Source organism: Nerophis lumbriciformis, linkage group LG06 (assembly GCF_033978685.3).
Source record: "Nerophis lumbriciformis linkage group LG06, RoL_Nlum_v2.1, whole genome shotgun sequence".
NCBI classification, from domain to species: Eukaryota; Metazoa; Chordata; class Actinopteri; order Syngnathiformes; family Syngnathidae; genus Nerophis; species Nerophis lumbriciformis.
The window spans coordinates 18,129,302-18,150,496 of NC_084553.2; the positions used below are offsets into that span (position 1 = coordinate 18,129,302).

The 21,195-nt window shown below is 43.9% G+C and overlaps 1 protein-coding gene across 2 annotated transcripts in view; it reads right to left on the reverse strand.

The window, feature by feature from the left end:
* The window catches only part of LOC133608539 (glutamine-dependent NAD(+) synthetase), an 88,620-nt gene that overhangs the window by 54,051 nt on the left and 13,374 nt on the right, over window positions 1-21,195 (reverse strand). For both annotated transcript variants that reach the window (XR_009815609.2, XM_061963841.2), the window contains exons 4-6: window positions 17,681-17,734; window positions 11,149-11,238; window positions 816-867 (exon numbers count right to left, since the gene is read on the reverse strand). Coding sequence is in view for 1 of the 2 variants with exons in the window: in XM_061963841.2 (XP_061819825.1) it covers window positions 816-867; window positions 11,149-11,238; window positions 17,681-17,734 (196 nt within the window). In the remaining variant the exon portion in view is untranslated. The remainder of the gene's footprint in view (window positions 1-815; window positions 868-11,148; window positions 11,239-17,680; window positions 17,735-21,195) is intronic.

Genomic DNA, 21,195 nt, shown 5'->3' on the forward strand with positions numbered 1-21,195 from the left:
GAGCAAGACACTTCACCCTTGCTCCTGATGGGTGCTGGTTAGCGCCTTGCATGGCAGCTCCCTCCATCAGTGTGTGAATGTGTGTGTGAATGGGTAAATGTGGAAGTAGTGTCAAAGCGCTTTGAGTACCTTGAAGGTAGAAAAGCGCTATACAAGTACAACCCATTTATAGAGAATTATTTATTTATAGAGAATTAAGCAAATCCCATACCTCCATTCACGGACACGATAGCATTTATCTGCGAGTTACAATGCATTAAAAAAAGAAAAACATATGTGTGCTTGTCTCACATGAGGATTGTGAATGATAGACAAAATTGCAAAACAAGTTTACTTCTCTTTAAAACTTAATTGAAAGTTAAGAATTACTTGGCAGTTTCTAAAAAAGTGCTATAGTTTGGCTATCAGTGTGGAAACAATAGCTAATGCATCCTTGTGTGTGTGTTATTTTACTTTAAAGCATGTAAACCTAAATAATTTCTTGGTACATTATTTAGTTCCAACATCATTATGCTTTGACTTGACATACTGGGAGAAATTGTCCAATAATGTATCAACAAATGTAAGGATGTTTGCATTCAATTCAAGGGTCAGAGCTTTAAGAGCCATTTACATGTATGTTTTATTTTATAAGATATTTTCGTAAGAACCCCAACTGATAAACCATAATGGCAGACTATATATGGTATTCTGGGGTGTTAACAATGTACACCGAAACAGACCAAAAACTGTGTCAAAAAACCTTAATAAGTTCCGAAACCGCCAATTTTTTCAACTGTTCCATACATACTTCATTCTCATGATAATGCACATACCTGCCCTGTGACAAGCTGGATCATTCGGGGCAGGAAGTACTCCTCTACTTTCCTTGAAGATAGAAGCAAACAAAAAAGTATTTTGTCCACTTGTTTTGAAAGCTGAGCATCATCTTCTTCATAGCAGCAAACTTTTTACCTTTAAAGCAATATGTCACCCATATCTAGTCAGCATAACCAAATCCAACAAATAGGTGCACCTAGAGTTGTACGGTTTACCGGTACTAATAAAGTACCGCGGTACTAATTAATTGAAAACGGTACTACTGCCTTTGAAAAATACCGGTATTTTTTTTTTTTCATTCGCATGCTTACATGCGGCGGTGACGCACAGAGCGCAGGGGCATGTTGAGTGTGTCAGTGCACAAGGAGAAACAGTGTGGAGAAGAAAGATGGCAAAAGCAATTCTACTGGTTAATAAAGAGGGTGCGTGAAGTGCAACATGGAGGTATTTGGACTTCAAAACTATCGATAAAGATGGTGCTTTAAAGGGGAACTGCGCATTTTTTTGGAATTTTGCACAATCATTATAAGAGACATGACGATGGACTTTTTGTTTTTTTTGCATTCTAAATATTAAATAAATGTGATCAAAAGTTTGCTTACAATGGAGCCGATAGGAGCCGTTTAATTCTGCCTATAAAGCCCTTAAAAAAACATCCAAACACCTCCATTGAGAGGTTATATTCATGATGTAAGTATAAATGTAATGTAGTAATGGACACATCTATAAAAACAATGAATATTTACGTATTCTGATCATTTTAAGCATACGCGGGTGGCGGCTAATCGTCTTTTCGTGTGTTTGCCATTTTCAGGCTCTAAACGGCTGTCAAAGTGTACCGATTTGTCAGATTACCTATCAAGTGAGATGCACGATTTATGAGCTACAATAATCTTCGAGGGAGGAAGGAGAAGCGAGAAAACAGCAGTCGACTCGATAATGTAAACATAGGGACACGCGGTAGTGATCACAGCGTCGCTATAAATAGTTTATCTGTGTTAGGGCTTATACGGTAATAACAATATTACTCATAATTGGTAAATATTCAAGTCACGAACTGTAAATGGACTATTGTTGGCGGTTTTTGAATGGTTATATATTGGATTTTATGTGCGAAATAGAGGACCTCCCATTGGCTACACTGAAAGTGGACTTTTATTTACGTTTATTTACAAGTTAGAATGTGTTTTTTTAAAATCCATCCGTTGTCATTTCTTTCAAAATGATTGTGAACGTTAGGCAAAAAAAACATAAAAAATGCAGTTCCCCTTTAAACACGGAAGTGCCACGCTGCACGCGCTGCTTTAAAACGTGCCTCGCCAAAGGTGGCATAATTAAAGTATTACCACCTTTGCTTCAAATTTAGCTAAACAATTAAATAACAAGCAGTCAGATCGACAAGTAATGTATTTAACTAGCTCCTTTGTTGTGCACATGCAGATACGTAGACACTCACACAGCTGCTTGGCTTAATGCCAAATATTAGCGGAGTTATAACCACCCATGTGGCGAAAACTATTGCAAGTGAAATGACTGCATTTTAAAACAAATTGCTACAATTTGTGGTTTATCTTAACAATGTGTGTTTTACCTGCTACATGTCTTAGATGTGTAGTTTCAGCTATAGTATTGTTTTTAGTATTTAGTAATGATTGTATTTGTCTTAAAGCACAGACCAAGCTGGCAACCACAAATCATAAAGCCTAATGTCAATAAAGCTTTCTATTCTAACCTAACCCTCAATTAGGGCAGGCTATATGTTTTATATACAATTTTAAATTGTTATTTGAGTGCAACAAGAAAAGCCCAATGTGTTTATTGCCTTTTAATTTTATTTCAATCTTCTAAAAATGTTCTTGAGTGCAATAAGAAGTATATGTTTAACGTATCGTAAGATTTTTTGTTAGAATGTAGCCAAAAATAAAATATTTGTGTGGTCGCCGTATCGAAGAGTATCAAAACACATTCTGGTACCGGTACCAAAATATTGGTATATTGTAGAGTTGTAATTTAAAGTTTGCATACACACATCATGCACACAAATTATTAATCATTTTAGGCCTTTAATAATTTATTAAACTACTCTTTTTTTTCCAGTGGAAAATTTATACATGCTATATTGTTTTTTGTTTTTTTTTACAAGAAATTATGTGTACATGTTCAGATCAAACGTAGAACATTCCACAGAATAGGTGTTCTTTGCTTATTGTAACTCCCTCAAAATAAACTTCAATTTATGTATTTTCTAAACTCCAAATGTGATAGTACAAATACACAAATTGGGACCCAAAGCAGGATTTTATTTTGAGGCCGTACCATTCCCATTTCAAAATTTTTTCAAATTTTTTAAAATTTATGTTAAACAATTTTTATACTTTTTAATCAAACGTGAATTTAAGTTGACGCATGTTTTGTAATGTGCAATAATTTATGTTTCCTGTGCAAAATAACAAATTTAACATACATAAAACATAAAGTTCAACATGTTCCTGACACAACCACGACGACCAGGATTAGATCCTTGTACATCTAATTATCAGCCCAGGACTAATACTGTGCACTATGACAGACAGTATAAAAGTTGGGAGAAGTGTGCCATTATATTTTTATCATTGACGAACCGGGAAGGGGATAGGAATACGTTTGCGGTAAAATCTAATATGAATCGCCCAGTCATTCATTAATTGACATTTTACAATACATGCACTTCTTCACACAAAATGGGGCTCCAACGGATTACGAGGGCCTATAAACAGCGTGTTTTACTTATAAGGAGGAGCGACCCTGACACTCCATGTGTCCATCTCATGAAAATTAATTTATTTTAATTTTTGCTGAGATTCCTAAGCAAAATTACTAAATTGAGTTAAAGGATTAAAAGCAGGATTAAGATTTTAGCATATAATTAGCAAATACATGAATAATAGCATGTAACCACATTACAGTGTTTCAACAAAAAATAAATTGACAATAAATATAGTTTAAAAAATAATGTACACCGCATCCGGAAAGTATTCACAGCGCTTCACTTTTTTTCCACGTTATTTTACAGCCTTATTCCAAAATGGAATAAATTAATCTTTGTCCTCAACGTTCGACAGACAATAACCCACAATGACAATGTGAAGGGTTTGTTTTCTTACATTTTGCAAGTTTATAAAAAATACAAAATCACATTTAAAGCCTTTGCTCAATACTTTGTTGATGCACTTTTTGCAACACTTACAGCCTCAAGTCCTTTTGAATACAATGCCACAAGCTTGACACACCTACAGTATCTTTGGAATATTTCGCCCATTCCTCTTTGCAGCACCTCTCAAGCTCCATCAGATTGGATGGGAATCATCATCCAGGATGTCGCTGTACATTGCTGCATTCATCTTAGTTTAGTCAGGGAGGTGACCAAGAACCCCAATGGTCACTCTGTCATAGCGACAGCATTCCTCTGTGGAGAGAGGAGAACCTTCCAGAAGGACAATCATCTCTGCAGCAATCCTAACCAACCTACTCAGTGGCCTAGTGGTTAGAGTGTCCGCCCTGAGATCGGTAGGTTGTGAGTTCAAACCCTGGCCGAGTCATACCAAAGACTATAAAAATTGGACCCATTACCTCCCTGATGGCACTCAACATCAAGGGTTGGAATTGGGGGTTAAATCACCAAAGATGATTCCCGCGCGCAGCCACCGCTGCTGCCCACTGCTCCCCTCACCTCCCAGGCGGTGAACAAGGGGATGGGTTAAATGCAGAGGACAAATTTCACCACACCTAGTGTGTGTGTGACAATCATTGGTACTTTAACTTTAATGTTAATCCACCAATCAGACCTGAAAGATAGATTGGCTAGATGGAAGCCATTTCCTTATATAAAGTTTGCCAGCATGAACCAGAAATACTCTCAGACCATGAGATACAAAATACTGTGGTCTGTCAAGACAAAGCTTGAACTCGTTGACGTGAATACCAGGCATTTTGTTTGGAGGAAACCAGGCACCGCTCATCACCAGGCCAATACCATCCTTACAGTGAAGCATGGTGGTGGCAGCATCATCCTGTGAGTTCTTGCCACCAAAGTCAGGATAGGGGAAAATGAATGCAGCAATGCTACCCATCCAACCTGATGGAGCTTGAGGGGTGCTGCAAAGAGGAATGGGCAAAGAGGAATGGGGTAAACTGCCCAAAGATAGGTGTGCCAAGCTTGTGGCATCGTATTCAAAAATACCTGAGGCTATAACTTCTGCCAAAAGTGCATCAACATAGTATTGAGCAAAGGCTGTGAATACTTATGTACATGTGTTTGTTTTTTTTAATGTTTTTTTTTTAAATAATTTTGCAAAAAATACAAACCCTGTTTCCATATGAGTTGGGAAATTGTGTTAGATGTAAATATAAACGGAATACAATGATTTGCAAATCCTTTTCAACCCATATTCAATTGAATGCACTACAAAGACAAGATATTTGATGTTCAAACTCATAAACCAAATTTTTTTTTTGCAAATAATAATTAATTTAGAATTTCATGGCTGCAACACGTGCCAAAGTAGTTGGGAAAGGGCATGTTCACCACTTTGTTATATCACCTTTTCTTTTAACAACACTCAATAAACGATTGTGAACTGAGGAAACTAATTGTTGAAGCTTTGAAAGTGGAATTCTTTCCCATTCTTGTTTTATGTAGAGCTTCAGTCATTCAACAGTCCTGGGTCTCCGCTGTCGTATTTTACGCTTCATAATGCGCCACACATTTTCGATGGGAGACAGGTCTGGACTGCAGGGGGTCCAGGAAAGTACCCGCACTCTTTTTTTACGAAGCCACGCTGTTGTAACACATGCTGAATGTGGCTTGGCATTGTCTTGCTGAAATAAGCATGGGCGTCCATGAAAAAGATGGCGCTTAGATGGCAGCATATGTTGTTCCAAAACCTGTATGTACCTTTCAGTATTAATGGTGCCTTCACAGATGTGTAAGTTACCCATGCCTTGGGCACTAATGCACCCCCATACCATCACAGATGCTGGCTTTTGAATTTTGCGTCGATAACAGTCTGGATGGTTCGCTTCCCCTTTGGTCCGGATGACACGATGTCGAATATTTCCAAAAACAATTTGAAATGTGGACTCGTCAGACCACAGAACACTTTTCCACTTTGCATCAGTCCATCTTGGACGATCTCGGGCCCAGAGAAGCCGGCGACGTTTCTGGATGTTGTTGATAAATGGCTTTCGCTTTGCATAGTAGAGCTTTAACTTGCACTTACAGATGTAGCGACGAACTGTATTTAGTGACAGTGGTTTTCTGAAGTGTTCCTGAGCCCATGTGGTGATAGCCTTTAGAGATTGATGTCGGTTTTTGATACAGTGCCGTCTGAGGGATCGGCCATGCCGCTTACGTGGAGTGATTTCTCCAGATTCTCTGAACCTTTGATGATATTATGGACCGTAGATGTTGAAATCCCTAAATTTCTTGCAATTGCACTTTGAGAAACGTTGTTCTTAAACTGTTTGACTATTTGCTCATGCAGTTGTGGACAAAGGGGTGTACCTCGCCCCATCCTTTCTTGTGAAGCTGTTTTTATACCCAATCATGGCAGCCACCTGTTCCCAATTAGCCTGCACACCCGTGGGATGTTCCAAATAAATGTTTGATGAGCATTCCTCAACTTTATCAGCATTTATTGCCACCTTTCCCAACTTCTTTGTCCTGTATTGCTGGCATCAAATTCTAAAGTTAATGATTATTTGCAAAAAAATAAATGTTTATCAGTTTGAATATCAAATATGTTGTCTTTGTAGCATATTCAACTGAATATGGGTTGAAAATGATTTGCAAATCATTGTATTCCGTTTATATTTACATCTAACACAATTTACCAAATCATATGGAAACAGGGTTTGTAACTTTAAACAACCTTTCACAATGTCGTAATGTTTTGAGGACAAAAATGTATTTATTTCATTTTAGAATAAGGCTGTAACATAAATGTGGAAAAAGTGAAGGGCTGTGAATACTTTCTGGATGCACTGTAGTAACAGGACTGTGCAGAGGCTTGTTTGCGATGGCAACATTACGAAATTCTGTGTTCTCCACGGGTCGCCAACTTGTCGTGGTGGAGAGCCTTGTGTGTTCCAATGAACCCAAGAGCGATGCCGTCGGGAGCCTCCTGGTAGGTTCAACCATGGCGGTAAGGTCGAGGGGGAGGTTCCAGACGAAGTGCGATGTAAAAAACCTCAACGGCGGAACTGGCGGAGGATGACGCGTCGCCCCCGGCAGTAAAGGCGGATGAAGGTTAAGGGTGCCTCACTGCCTACTGGGTGCACCGTGTGTGTTTGGCTACGGGTGTAAACCCCTAACGACAAATCTGTTATGAAGACCCGCATCAGGCAGCCATCAAGTGACCGGTGTGCTGGCAGTCTTCTGCAACTCCTTCCTGCAGAAGGTCGTCATGAGCTCCTCATGCCACTGGAAGACGTAGGGGGGAGCCAAGGTAGTGAGGGTAGTGACTGCGCACCACTTCCTTCACTCTAATCTACTCCTTGCGCAGGCCTGCTCCAAACACCCCCACCCCCTCCAAGTCCTGCGGCGATGGAGAAGGGTGGGAGATACAGGTCAGGATGTGACTGGGAGTATCTAGCCCAACTCTGCACGCAGGCGGCGTGGGATAGACGGTCGCTGAGGTACAGGACGGAACAGCGTGTCTCTTCGGCAGCTCCCCACGTGACTGAGCAGCCCCACCCTGCTCACCCTGAGATGGGAAGGGCCTAGAAAATGTGGCCTAAAAATGGTCTGTTCCTCCACTCCCGGGCAGCCTACCGCAGCTGCCGGGTCATCCCCCCATGCGGTCGAAAACACAAGAATAAAACCCGACTGACACTCACACTAGCGACTTGGAACGTCCGAACGCTTTTGGATGTGCGTGATGATTCATCTCGTCCCCGCAGAAGAACAGCGTTGGTGGTGCACGAACTGAAGAGGTATAACATCGACATTGCGGCCCTCAGCGAGACCCGCTTCCATGGGGAGGACTCCATAGCCGAGGTGGGAGAAGGATACACTTACTTCTGGAAAGGGCTTCCGGAAGGCTCCCGCCGCCTCCATGGTGTAGGCTTCGCTGTGCGGACCTCCCTACTTCAGAAGCTTCCCGAATCTCCAGTTGGCATTAGCGAAAGGTTGATGACCTGGAGGATTCCCCTCACCAATAACCGTTACTGCACCCTCATCAGCGCCTATGCCCCAACACTGATTGCCGACCCTCAATGTAAGGAAGAGTTCTATGCCTCCCTGCACTCCGCCATCAGCAAAACACCACTCACTGACAAGCTCATCCTTCTAGGGGATTTTAACGCAAGAGTGGGCTCGGACAGTGTACTGTGGAGGGAAGTGATGGGTCGGCACGGTGTTGGCAAGCTCAACAACAATGGTCTCCGTCTTCTCACTCTATGTTCTGAGCATCAACTGGTCATCACAAACACCTTATTCCAACTGAAGAACAAGTACAAAACATCCTGGCAACACCCTCGCTCTAAACACTGGCATCTCCTAGATTACATCATCACCCGCCACGCGGACAGGAAAGAGGTGCGCACCACTAGGGCCATGCGTGGAGCTGATTGTTGGACTGACCACCGCCTGATCAGAACAAAGATTGACTTAGAAATACGTCCTCAACAGAGAAAAGCACCACCTTCCAAGAGGCTCAACTGCGATGCACTGAAGTCCACGCACTCCGTCAACCAGCTCAGGAAAAAGGTAGCAGATCAGCTGTTCAAGATTCCTGAAGTGCCACCAGATCTGGACACTGGACCTACCTGGAGCACCCTACGCACTGCCCTCCACCAGGCGGCCGTGGAGTCTATAGGGTACACCAGAAGGCGACATCAAGACTGGTTTGACAATAGTGCGCCAGGAATCTATGACCTGCTTCAGGCAAAACACAAGGCCCTTGCAGCTCACATATCAAACCCTCAATCCACCGTCCTGAAGGCTCAGCTCATCCGCCTCAGAACTGAAACCCAGCGCACCCTCAGAGCCATGGAGAACGACTGGTGGACCCAGAAGGCCCGCGAAATACAACATCACGCAGACACCAACAACGCTCATGCCTTCTACGACTCCATCAAGTCCATCTATGGCCCACAGGGGAAGAACATCACCCCAGTTAGATCAGCTGACGGCACCACTCTCTACAAGGACAAACAACAGATCCTGGACAGATGGGCTGAGCACTTCAGGGTACTGCTGAACACCACAAACCCTGTACAGACAGACATACTCTCTGACCTCCCATGCCTGCCCCCTGTAGACTCGCTGGACTCCTCTCCCAGCTTCTCAGAGGTGCTCAAGGCCATCAAGGGTCTAAAAAACAACAAGAGCCCAGGCCTTGACGAGATCCCTGGAGAAATCTTTAAGCACGGTGGATATCTCCTGCACCGCAGAATGCACCAGCTGATCACTGCCATCTGGTCGTCTGAAGTCATCCCGCAAGATTGGAAGGATGCTAACATCATAACGATCTATAAGCTCAAAGGCGACAAAGCAGACTGCGGCAACAGCAGAGGTATCCCCCTACTATCCGCAGCTGGGAAGGTGCTAGCAAGGATCATGTTACATCGAGTAGCAACTCATGTAACCGAAAACATCCTGCCCGAATCTCAATGCGGCTTTAGACGTGATCGGAGCACCGCAGACATGATCTTTGTTGCCAGACAGGTACAGGAAAAATGCAGAGAACACCGCAAAGACCTGTACATGGCATTCATTGACCTGTCCAAGGCCTTCGATACAGTAAACCGGGACTTGCTGTGGGAAATACTTGGAAAACTAGGTGCACCAGCAAAGTTCTGCAACCTACTGCGACAGCTACATGATGGCATGCAGGCCTGTGTGAGCAACGGCGGCCAACAATCCCCATTTTTCAGTGTGGTTGTGGGGGTCAAGCAAGGGTGTGTCCTTGCCCCAACCATATTCAACATGTTCATTTCCACTGTCACCCTCCTGTCCCATAAACACCTGGACCCCACAGATGGGATTCAGATACAATACCGGCTGGATGGTAACCTTTTTAACATCCGTCGCCTCCAAGCCACCACTAAACTCCCCACCCAGCATATTCTGGAACTACAGTATGCAGATGACTGCGCTGTACTTGCACACTCACCAGAGTCTCTCCAGCGCACACTGAATGTGGTAGCCTCCATCTACAGTGCCATTAGTCTTCAGATAAACACCAAGAAAACACAAATACTCGTGCAGGAGTTTACTCCCCAGCCAAATACGCCGATCTTCACCCTTGACGGGCACCCAATATCCACCGTCCCCCACTTCACCTACCTCGGTAGCACCCTGTCGCCATCCTGCACCATTGACGATGACGTCCAGGCCCGTATTGGTCTGGCCTCTGCTGCCTTTGGAAGGCTACGGTCCAGGGTTTTCCTGAACAGGAATCTAACCATCTCCACCAAGACAGCCGTGTATAAGGCAGTCTGCCTCTCCACGCTGCTCTATAGTTCTGAAACCTGGACACCCTACCAGAGGCACATCCAGAGTCTCGAGGCCTTCCACATCCGCTGCCTCCAAAGGATCCTAGGTCTGACCTGGGAAGACAGGGTGCTCTACACTGAAATTTATGACCGGACCAACACACCCAGCATCACAGCACTCCTTGGCCAAAAACACCTAAGATGGGTCGGACATGTGATCCGTATGCCAGCCCACCGCCTACCCCGTCAGATATTGTATGGCCAGCTTTCAGTCGGTTAAAGGTCTGCCGGGGGCCAGAAAAAACGGTATAAGGACCACACTAAAACTCTCCTGAAAAAGTGTGACATCAAACCACCAGCACTGGAGTCCCTGGCTGCTGACCGCCAGACCTGGAGCTCTACCTGCCACCAGGGAATCACTCATCTTCAAGAGAAGTTCACAGAGCGGAGAGCACAGCGGCGTGCACAAAGACACCAACGTGCCACAGCACCAGCGACCATCACTGCTGCCTTCCCCTGCCCCTCCTGTGACAAAGTCTGTGGATCACGCATAGGCCTGAGCAGCCACCTGGCTATGCACAGGCGAAGGCACAACAATAACCAATACAATAATTCGTTTGGAGCAACGTCATCATCGACATCGATGGACTGCCATAACAAAACGAAATTCTGTAAGCTCTGATTATATTATACTTGAACTATTTTCAATAACTCTTGAATCCCTTTTGTCACCTACCAGATTTGTCAGGTAAGCAATAACTTATTCCAAGGTTAAAAGATGAAGCTATGACTTGTTTATATCATACATTGTACTGTGAAATACAGTATAATGCTGCTTTCAAGATTACTAACCTAAACTTTGTCCATGGTGAGAACCAGCGCATCTCTCTGTAGTTGCCATGGTTGGCCATCAGCATCTTTGGCCGAATCAATAGGATCTGTCTTTGGATGGACAATAAATATGTCAGTATGTCAGTATCATACATTGTAAAGCAGTGTATTACGTATACACTACATATGTTGGGCAATTTAGCAATATATTGTAGTGAATTGCTGTCCTTCAAAAAATGTCATGCAGTTGTATTTACAATGTTTCAAAGGCTGAAGTACAGTAAAGGTAACTAAAATAGTGATAAAAACATATTTGGTGGTACTGTACTTTGGTTTTCATACACCCCGCTTAAAATAACATTTTGGCCAAAACTTCTTGGTTATTGTAAGATCAAGCATTGCACGTAACAAAATATTGTTTTTGTCCACGTATTATTCCAAAGCACAGTGTCTAAAAAAGCAATCCGAGGCGGTGGTGACTCTTTTTTTATTGGGTAAGACTGCAAAAAATCCACCATGAGACCAAAGAAAGTTGCGCGTGAAAGCACTCAGATAAAGAAGGTAAAAACACTACTGAGTTCAAGAAATAACTTGTAGCAAAGAATGTAAGGCATCTGCACCTTCCTCATAGGAATGGAAATGAAAAGATGTATACGATTTTGGTTCCATTTTCGATTCTGCTTTGCGATTAGGTTATTTATGGATTCTCTTACCAATTCTCATTTGGAAAAAAGGATAATAAACAGGTTGATTAGCATAAATGTTGTTTAACTGTGAAGTAACGTGTGTACAAACCCAAAAGAGGCCCATGATGGGATACCGGGGCAACGCAGAAAAAAAAAGTTTTTAGAAAATAACTATATAAATAGAATAAATATTATTATGTAGAAATGAACAAAATGCAACATTAATTATTGTTATTATTCAGTTTCTAATCGAAATTAAAATGATCTTTTTAAAAAGGCTATGAGTTGAGCACTCAAAAGCAAAACTACGTCAGCTAGTGACATAGCACTGTCAAGCAAGTAATGTCCAATAGATGGGTGCACTGTGGAATTCTAATTGTAATGTAATGTAAATGTAATGAATTAGAAGCATTAATTTAGTTTTTTCAGTTAGTCATAGAAGATTTTACAATGAAACAATTGGCACCGCGGGGTGGAGGCTCACTCCGAGCTTGGAGCAGATTGAAAACGTGTCATCACTCAAAGTTATCAGATACTTTGTGTGCAAATGTTTCTGCATATTGGTGGTATTTCCTTACATTGGCGAAATATCCACTTTGCGAGTTGTCCTGCTGTCATCCTTTATCATAAAATGTAACTCTCAAGTATCGCTTGGGCATGGTGACATAATTTGCACTAACAGTAATCAATAATGGAAATGATTCCACGGAGTCAAAACATTGTGAACCGTTTCTCAAAAACAACCGGTTCCCTGTGTCTGGAACAGAATCATTGGATTTACATTATTTGTTATTGGGAAAAATCTATTCAGTTTTCCTCTGACCTTTTGATCAGATTACTATAAAAAACTTAGGTAGCACTGTATAAAGTATTATAAGTAATGCAACTAACATCAACAAAAAAACTACTACATTACGACAAAACAAGGATTAAACATGTTGCCCACTTATTAATAAAAAAAATAAAAAGATGAGGCTGTCAAACAATTTAATATTTAGTCGCATTGTCCATATACCGTATTTTTCGGACTATAAGTCGCAGTTTTTTTCATAGTCCAGTGCGACTTATATATGTTTTTTTCCTTTTTTATTATGCATTTTCGGCAGGTGCGACTTATACTCCGGTGCGACTTATACTCCGAAAAATACGGTAGTTAACTCGTAAATTAATCGTGATAATCGCAATTACCTTTGGCAGATCATTAAAAAGATAATTTTTCAGTTATAGAAATATCAACATGGGGCTGGACAATTTATTTGCCTATTAAACACTATGCTTTCTTGAACATCTTAACACAAAATGCACATAAATGTCTCTTTTACAGACACACACAGTGAAACACATTTTCAGTCTTGGAGTTTCATGCCTAGGCTTAGACCAGCCAACTTAAGATCATGACTGAACTATTTTATTAAAATAATGTAATAACAACCATTAATGTTATGGTAAGTCTGTTGTCTAATGCCTTGTATGTAATTTGCTGCATGTTTCTTAAGAATATTTTCCCCTTTCAAGCAAATTAGGTTTTCTTCATATTGTAGATTTGTTTGAACATGAGTTTCAGTGCAAATTTTCCAAATTTCCAAACCTTAGAAATTAAAGTTTACATACACTGAACTCCACCTCCATCATCAAAATAATCATCTGTAAGTCTCGAGCACATTTGATTTATATTTTGTTTTTGGACTGAAACAAGTGACATTGTTTCCACAGTAAAATATGGAGGTTCCATCCTATTGTGTATTTATTAGTGTTAGTTGTGAAACCAGTAAAATGCCATTAACTCATTATTTTCACATTAAAACTTTTGACAGCCCTAAAAAAACATTGTTCTTAGTAGGGCTGCAACTAACGATTAATTTGATAATCGATTAATCTTTTAATTATTACTTCGATTACTCGATTAATAATCGGATACAAGAGACAAACTACATTTCTATCCTTTCCAGTATTTTATTGAAAAAAACAGCATACTGGCACCATACTTATTTTGATTATTGTTTCTCAGCTGTTTGTACATGTTGCAGTTTAGAAATAAAGGTTTATAAAAAAAAAATTAAAAATGTTTAAAAAAAAAAAAATTAGATAATAAAAAATAAAAAAAAACAAAAATTGCCTCCTCTCTGAGCTGCCACCTTAACGTGGTAGAAGAGTTTGCGTGTCCCAATGATCCTAGGAGCTATGTTGTCCTGGGGCTTTATGTCCCCTGGTAGGGTCTCCCAAGACAAACTGGTCCTAGGTGAGGGATCAGACAAAGAGCAGCTCGAAGACCTCCATGAAAAATAAAAACAAAGGACCCAGATTTCCCTCGCCCGGACGCGGGTCACCGGGGCCCCCCTCTGGAGCCAGGTCCGGAGGTGGGGCACGATGGCGAGCGCCTGGTGGCCGGGCCTGTCCCCATGGGGCCCGGCCGGGCACAGCCCGAAGAGGCAACGTGGGTCCCCCCTCCAATGGGCTCACCACCCATAGCAGGGGTCATAGAGGTCGGGTGCGATGTGAGCTGGGCGGAAGCCGAAGGCAGGGCACTTGGCGGTCCGATCTTCGGCTACAGAAGCTAGCTCTTGGGACGTGGAACGTCACCTCGCTGGGGGTGAAGGAGCCTGAGCTAGTGCGCGAGGTGGAGAAGTTCCGGCTAGATATAGTCGGACTCACTTCGACGCACAGCAAGGGCTCTGGAACCAGTTCTCTCGAGAGGGGCTGGACTCTCTTCCACTCTGGCGTTGCCGGCAGTGAGAGGCGACGGGCTGGGGTGGCAATTCTTGTTTCCCCCCGGCTCAGAGCCTGCACGTTGGAGTTCAACCCGGTGGACGAGAGGGTAGCTTCCCTCCGCCTTCGGGTGGGGGAACGGGTCCTGACTGTGGTTTGCGCTTACGCGCCAAACCGCAGCTCAGAGTACCCACCCTTTTTGGATTCACTCGAGGGAGTACTTGAGAGTGCTCCCCCGGGTGATTCCCTCGTTCTACTGGGGGACTTCAATGCTCATGTTGGCAGCGACAGTGAAACCTGGAGAGGCGTGATTGGGAAGAATGGCTTCCCGGATCTGAACCCGAGCGGTGTTTTGTTATTGGACTTTTGTGCCCGTCACAGATTGTCCATAACGAACACCATGTTCAAACATAAGGGTGTCCATATGTGCACTTGGCACCAGGACACCCTAGGCCGCAGTTCCATGATTGACTTTGTAGTTGTGTCATCGGATTTGCGGCCTCATGTTTTGGACACTTGGGTGAAGAGAGGGGCGGAGCTTTCTACCGATCACCACCTGGTGGTGAGTTGGCTGCGATGGTGGGGGAGGATGCCGGACAGACCTGGCAGGCCCAAACGCATTGTGAGGGTTTGCTGGGAACGTCTGGCAGAGTCTCCTGTCAGAGAGAGTTTCAATTCCCACCTCCGGAAGAACTTTGAACATGTCACGAGGGAGGTGCTGGACATTGAGTCCGAATGGACCATGTTCCGCGCCTCTATTGTCGAGGTGGCTGATTGGAGCTGTGGCCGCAAGGTAGTTGGTGCCTGTCGTGGCGGTAATCCTAGTACCCGTTGGTGGACACCGGCGGTGAGGGATGCCGTCAAGCTGAAGAAGGAGTCCTATCGGGTTCTTTTGGCTCATAGGACTCCTGAGGCAGCGGACAGGTACCGACAGGCCAAGCGGTGTGCGGCTTCAGCGGTCGCAGAGGCAAAAACTCGGACATGGGAGGAGTTCGGGGAAGCCATGGAAAACGACTTCCGGACGGCTTCGAAGCAATTCTGGACCACCATCCGCCGCCTCAGGAAGGGGAAACAGTGCACTATCAATATGGCGAGGATGGTGTTCTGCTGACCTCGACTGCGGATGTTGTGGATCGGTGGAGGGAATACTTCGAAGACCTCCTCAATCCCACCAACACGTCTTCCTATGAGGAAGCAGTGCCTGGGGAGTCTGTGGTGGGCTCTCCTATTTCTGGGGCTGAGGTTGCTGAGGTAGTTAAAAAGCTCCTCGGTGGCATAGGGATAGATGATATCCGCCCGGAGTTCCTTAAGGCTCTGGATGCTGTGGGGCTGTCTTGGTTGACAAGACTCTGCAGCATCGCGTGGACATCGGGGGCGGTACCTCTGGATTGGCAGACCGAGGTGGTGGTTCCTCTCTTTAAGAAAGGGAACCGGAGGGTGTGTTCTAACTATCGTGGGATCACACTCCTCAACCTTCCCGGTAAGGTCTATTCGGGTGTACTGGAGAGGAGGCTACGCCGGATAGTTGAACCTGGGATTCAGGAGGAACAGTGTGGTTTTCGTCCTGGTCGTGGAACTGTGGACCAGCTCTATACTCTTGGCAGGGTCCTTGAGGGTGCATGGGAGTTTGCCCAACCAGTCTACATGTGTTTTGTGGACTTGGAGAAGGCATTCGACCGTGTCCCTCGGGAAGTCCTGTGGGGAGTGCTCAGAGAGTATGGGGTATCGGACTGTCTGATTGTGGCAGTCCACTCCCTGTATGATCAGTGCCAGAGCTTGGTCCGCATTGCCGGCAGTAAGTCGGACATGTTTCCAGTGAGGGTTGGACTCCGCCAAGGCTGCCCTTTGTCACCGATTCCGTTCATAACTTTTATGGACAGAATTTCTAGGCGCAGTCAAGGCGTTGAGGGGATCTGGTTTGGTGGCTGCAGGATTAGGTCTCTGCTTTTTGCAGATGATGTGGTCCTGATGGCTTCATCTGGCCAGGATCTTCAGCTCTCACTGGATCGATTCGCAGCTGAGTGTGAAGCGACTGGGATGAGAATCAGCACCTCCAAGTCCGAGTGCATGGTTCTCGCCCGGAAAAGGGTGGAGTGCCATCTCCGGGTTGGGGAGGAGATCTTGCCCCAAATGGAGGAGTTCAAGTACCTCGGAGTCTTGTTCACGAATGAGGGAAGAGTGGATCGTGAGATCGACAGGCGGATCGGTGCGGCGTCTTCAGTAATGCGGACGCTGTATCGATCCGTTGTGGTGAAGAAGGAGCTGAGCCGGAAGGCAAAGCTCTCAATTTACCGGTCAATCTACGTTCCCATCCTCACCTATGGTCATGAGCTTTGGGTTACAGATCACGGGTACAAGCGGCCGAAATGAGTTTCCTCCGCCGGGTGGCGGGGCTCTCCCTTAGAGATAGGGTGAGAAGCTCTGCCATCCGGGGGGAGCTCAAAGTAAAGTCGCTGTTCCTCCACATCGAGAGGAGGTGGTTCGGGCATCTGGTCAGGATGCCACCCGAACTCCTCCCTAGGGAGGTGTTTAGGGCACGTCCGACCGGTAGGAGGCCGCGGGGAAGACCCAGGACACGTTGGGAAGACTATGTCTCCCGGCTGGCCTGGGAACGCCTCGGGGTCCCACAGGAAGAGCTGGACGAAGTGGCTGGGGAGAGGGAAGTCTGGGCTTCCCTGCTTAGGCTGCTGCCCCCGCGACCCGACCTCGGATAAGCGGAAGAAGATGGATCGATGGATGGATGGAAAAAATTGCCTCTGCGCATGCGCATAGCATAGATCCAACGAATCGATGACTAAATTAATCGGCAACTATTTTTTTAATCGATTTAATCGATTAGTTGTTGCAGCCCTAGTTCTTAGTAGGTTGATTGTTGGCACTTCAGTTCAGCAGCCACATTAACGGAAATCAATGTACAGAAATGAAAACAGCGCATTTAGCGCCACAACTTCAATGCATTTTTGGCATTTATTTACCACGAAAGCATTCTTCTGTGGATTCAATCAAGAATTACTGTATGTACTGCCATGAAGTATTTTATTCTACAGAACAATAGGCATTTACCATTGCAATGCAAAACTACTTTTCAATGTTTTGTCCTTAGAATGACAAGGGGATCTACAAGCATGCAATATATACAACATGGAAAATGTAAAAGTTACCTGTTGAGGAAAATCACCCGGCAGTTGTATCGTACATTATGATGCATGATGGGCCTGAATGAAAATAACACTCAGTTAAAACATTACACTTGTACTGGAATAGACATTTGGAAGAAACTCAAACAACTATATTGACTTTGGTACACTTGAGTTTTAACAATATTGTACAGACTACTTCAAAGACATGTACAGATGCACGTTGAAACCTGCATTCTATCTTTTCCTGATAGTAAAGTGTGTTTACCCCGGATTTCCCCTGGATGTGTAACGGCCGATGAACAGTGCCAACAACATCTGCATATCCCCACCGTTGTTCTTATGTGCATTGTTGCAGCTCCCCCATGCAGCAAAGTAGGCGAGACTTTTACAAGATCCCGCAAATTTGCGCGTAACATGTGATAAAGGGAGTTGTATTAAAGCGAACCACAAACAGCAAATGAACTCGGTCCTGGAGATACGGAAACGACTGTTAAAAAGCAACACCACGGAAAGTCTCAAGCTTTATTTTTCTATTTGTAGCAAGCAACAACACAACAGTAACATAATCCCTGGCGAGCGTTGTAAACACACACACACACACATCTCATTTAACTCTCGCTAACCACTTCCCTGCTCTCAGCTTGTGTATAACACAGGCCCCAATATAGCTGTCCAGGATATGCCTGTAATATGATTCTTTGATTTTGAACCTCCAGAATAAACATGTCCTCATCCATTTGTGTCAAAGAGGTGAAATTATGTCTGAAAACCTTTCACAAGTTGACTTCAAGTTTGTCCCTCCCATTAGGACGTTTCAAAGTGTAAAATAGGATCCGCCTGAAAATTAAACCGGATAATTTATTTTGTTTGAGCATGACTCCCTGTCCCACACAAGCCAATTTTAGCTAAATTGATCTACCGTGTTGGAGCAACCGCCAAAAATAGAAGTGCTGCGTATATTTAGAGCAGAATAACAGTACAGGCGCCGTGCGCAGGGGTTACGTTGGTGGTGCAAACTGACTAAAATGGAAATGGAAAGAATGGCGGGGCCGTTACTTACCCAGTGGGAATCCGAGGTTATCTGTCATGCCCAGCAGAGCACATTTAACAAAGCAGCCGATTTGCCGTCAAATGCTTAATTTCCATTTTGCCTGTTTCAGTTTGGACTTGAGTCAGTGAAACCTGGAGAATAGTATATAATACTAAAATCATACTGTGTAAAGTAATATTCTTTTGCCAAGATGCCAGCGTCTGCTACAACTAGGCCATGCAGCAATGGTTGCATTGCGTGATGTAAACCCCCAAAAAAGACTGTTGTAAAGCATTTATTTATTTGATCTACAGCAACTCTACTTGAATTACCATTGTTCACTTGCGATGGGAAGACAACAAGCTAAATAAAGTTGTGATTGCTCAGTTAAGTCACACACTCAACCTTGCAGAAGACGATCCGCAAAAGCAAAACTATCCAAGTTGTGACGCAGGAGCCATTTGTCCCATGGCTCGCTTTATTGTGAACAAAATTTGGCCCGTCGGTACACACAAAAAACCCTGCAAAAATGGGGAAAATACAGCAAAAGTCAAAAAGACAAAAAGCTGAAATATTGTAGATAACCAATAACTAACAATAACACAAAACTCAAAAATGTTGATGACCATTGAGTCTTGATACGTTTCATCCCTGAATGTCACAGCTTGCTGAGGCCGATAGGACCGCATCGTCTACAAATAGCAGAGTTGAGATCCTAAGACGCCCCTTGGACACGACTAGGGACACAGTTGAATGCCTTTTTCCAAGTCTTCCAAGCACCTGTGTACCAGTTGGTCAACTTCCATGCTCCCTCCAGTAAAGTGAAGAGCTGGTCCAGTGTTTTACGATCCGGACAAAATCCATATTGCACCTCCTGTTACTGAGACTGTTCCCCAAATAGCTGTAATCTTCTCCGTCACTCAGGAAACCATGTCCCTGGGGGTCTTGCTTGATACGTTTGAAATTTTTGTATCCAAAGTGGAAGCGCTCAATCAGCATGGGAACTTTAAAAACTAACTTCTTCTAGAATATTCTGCTACTTATTCAACAGGTTGGTTGTTCTTCCATCCATACTGTATACTTTGAAAATATTGACTTATTTCAGCTGTATTGCTTGTTTGCTTCCCATTGTTATGAGTTTATCAAATAACTTTTTTTGCTGCATATACCATCATTTCACCAAATATAAGCTGTACCCACCTAATTATTGACTAATTTTAATGTATACGTATATTAGCTCCACAAATTGAAACATTAAATATTCACACAAGCGCTTGTGTTCATTCACAAATTTGACAAAAGATGGTGCTTGTAACACGCAACACAGTAGCCTACCGTAGAGGCCATGGAGCGCTGTCGTTGTCCTCCTATGCTCTAAAACCGGTAAAGTTAACTTCTTCGGCGCATAGCAGTCCGGTCTATCAGGTCCGTTTGTGGTGGATTTTTCTTCTGTGCGCCGGCTATATCTTTTTTAAGGCCAGGTCGATTGTCTTCGGCTTTAGGGCTGCGTCAGGTGCATTTTGTTGTTTCTTCTCCATTAAGAGGGTGACGCTCTAGACCATGGTGTTGGTAAAAAGTGGTAAAAAGAATGGACTGGTGGCCAGGATTTGTGAAAAGATGCGGGAAGAGAACTGTGCAGGTGAGCTATCTGTTTATCACTGCATCATACATCAAGAGTCACTGTGTGCTAAAGCCCTAAAGATGGAACATGTTATGACCACAGTAACACAAGTTGTTAACTTTATAAGAGCCAAAGGTCTGAATCACCACCAATTTAAGTGTTTTCTGGACGAGTTTGGTTCGGAACAGACAGACGTTCCGTATTACACAGAGGTGAGATGGTTAAGCCGCAGAAAAGTACTGAACCGATTTTTCGAGCTGCGTGAAGAAATATGTCAGTTTCTGCAACAAAGGGAAGGACACAGCAGAGCTCCAGGAGCAAAAGTTTCTGTGTGACATCTCAAGCCATCTTGATGCACTGAACCTGCAGCTACAGGGGCGGGTCTGCATCATCACAGATATGTACTCGTCAGTGAGAGCTTTTAAAACTAAACTCTGCCTGTGGGAGAAGCAGCTGCTTCAAGGAAACCTTGGCCAATTTCCCTGCTGCCAAACCATAAAAATGCAGATCTCTACCGCCGTGTGCGCACAGTTTGCTGAAAAACTCAGTGTACTCTGCGCTGAGTTTAGCCGGCGATTTGGTGACTTTGATGGTCAGAAATGTAGATTTGAACTGCTTAGTAATCCCTTCGCAGTTGATGTGGAAAAAGCACCAACTAACCTCCAAATGGAGCTGATTGAACTCCAGTGTGATGACACGCTGAAGTCAAAGTATGATGCTGTTGGTGCCGCACAGTTTCCACAATTCATCCCTGACACAATGCCTCAGCTCCGCACCCAAACTGCTCAATTGCTCTCCATGTTCGGCAACACTTATCTATGTGAGCAACTTTTCTCCTCAATGAAGATGATGAAAACGTCTCACAGGATACGTCTGACTGGTGAA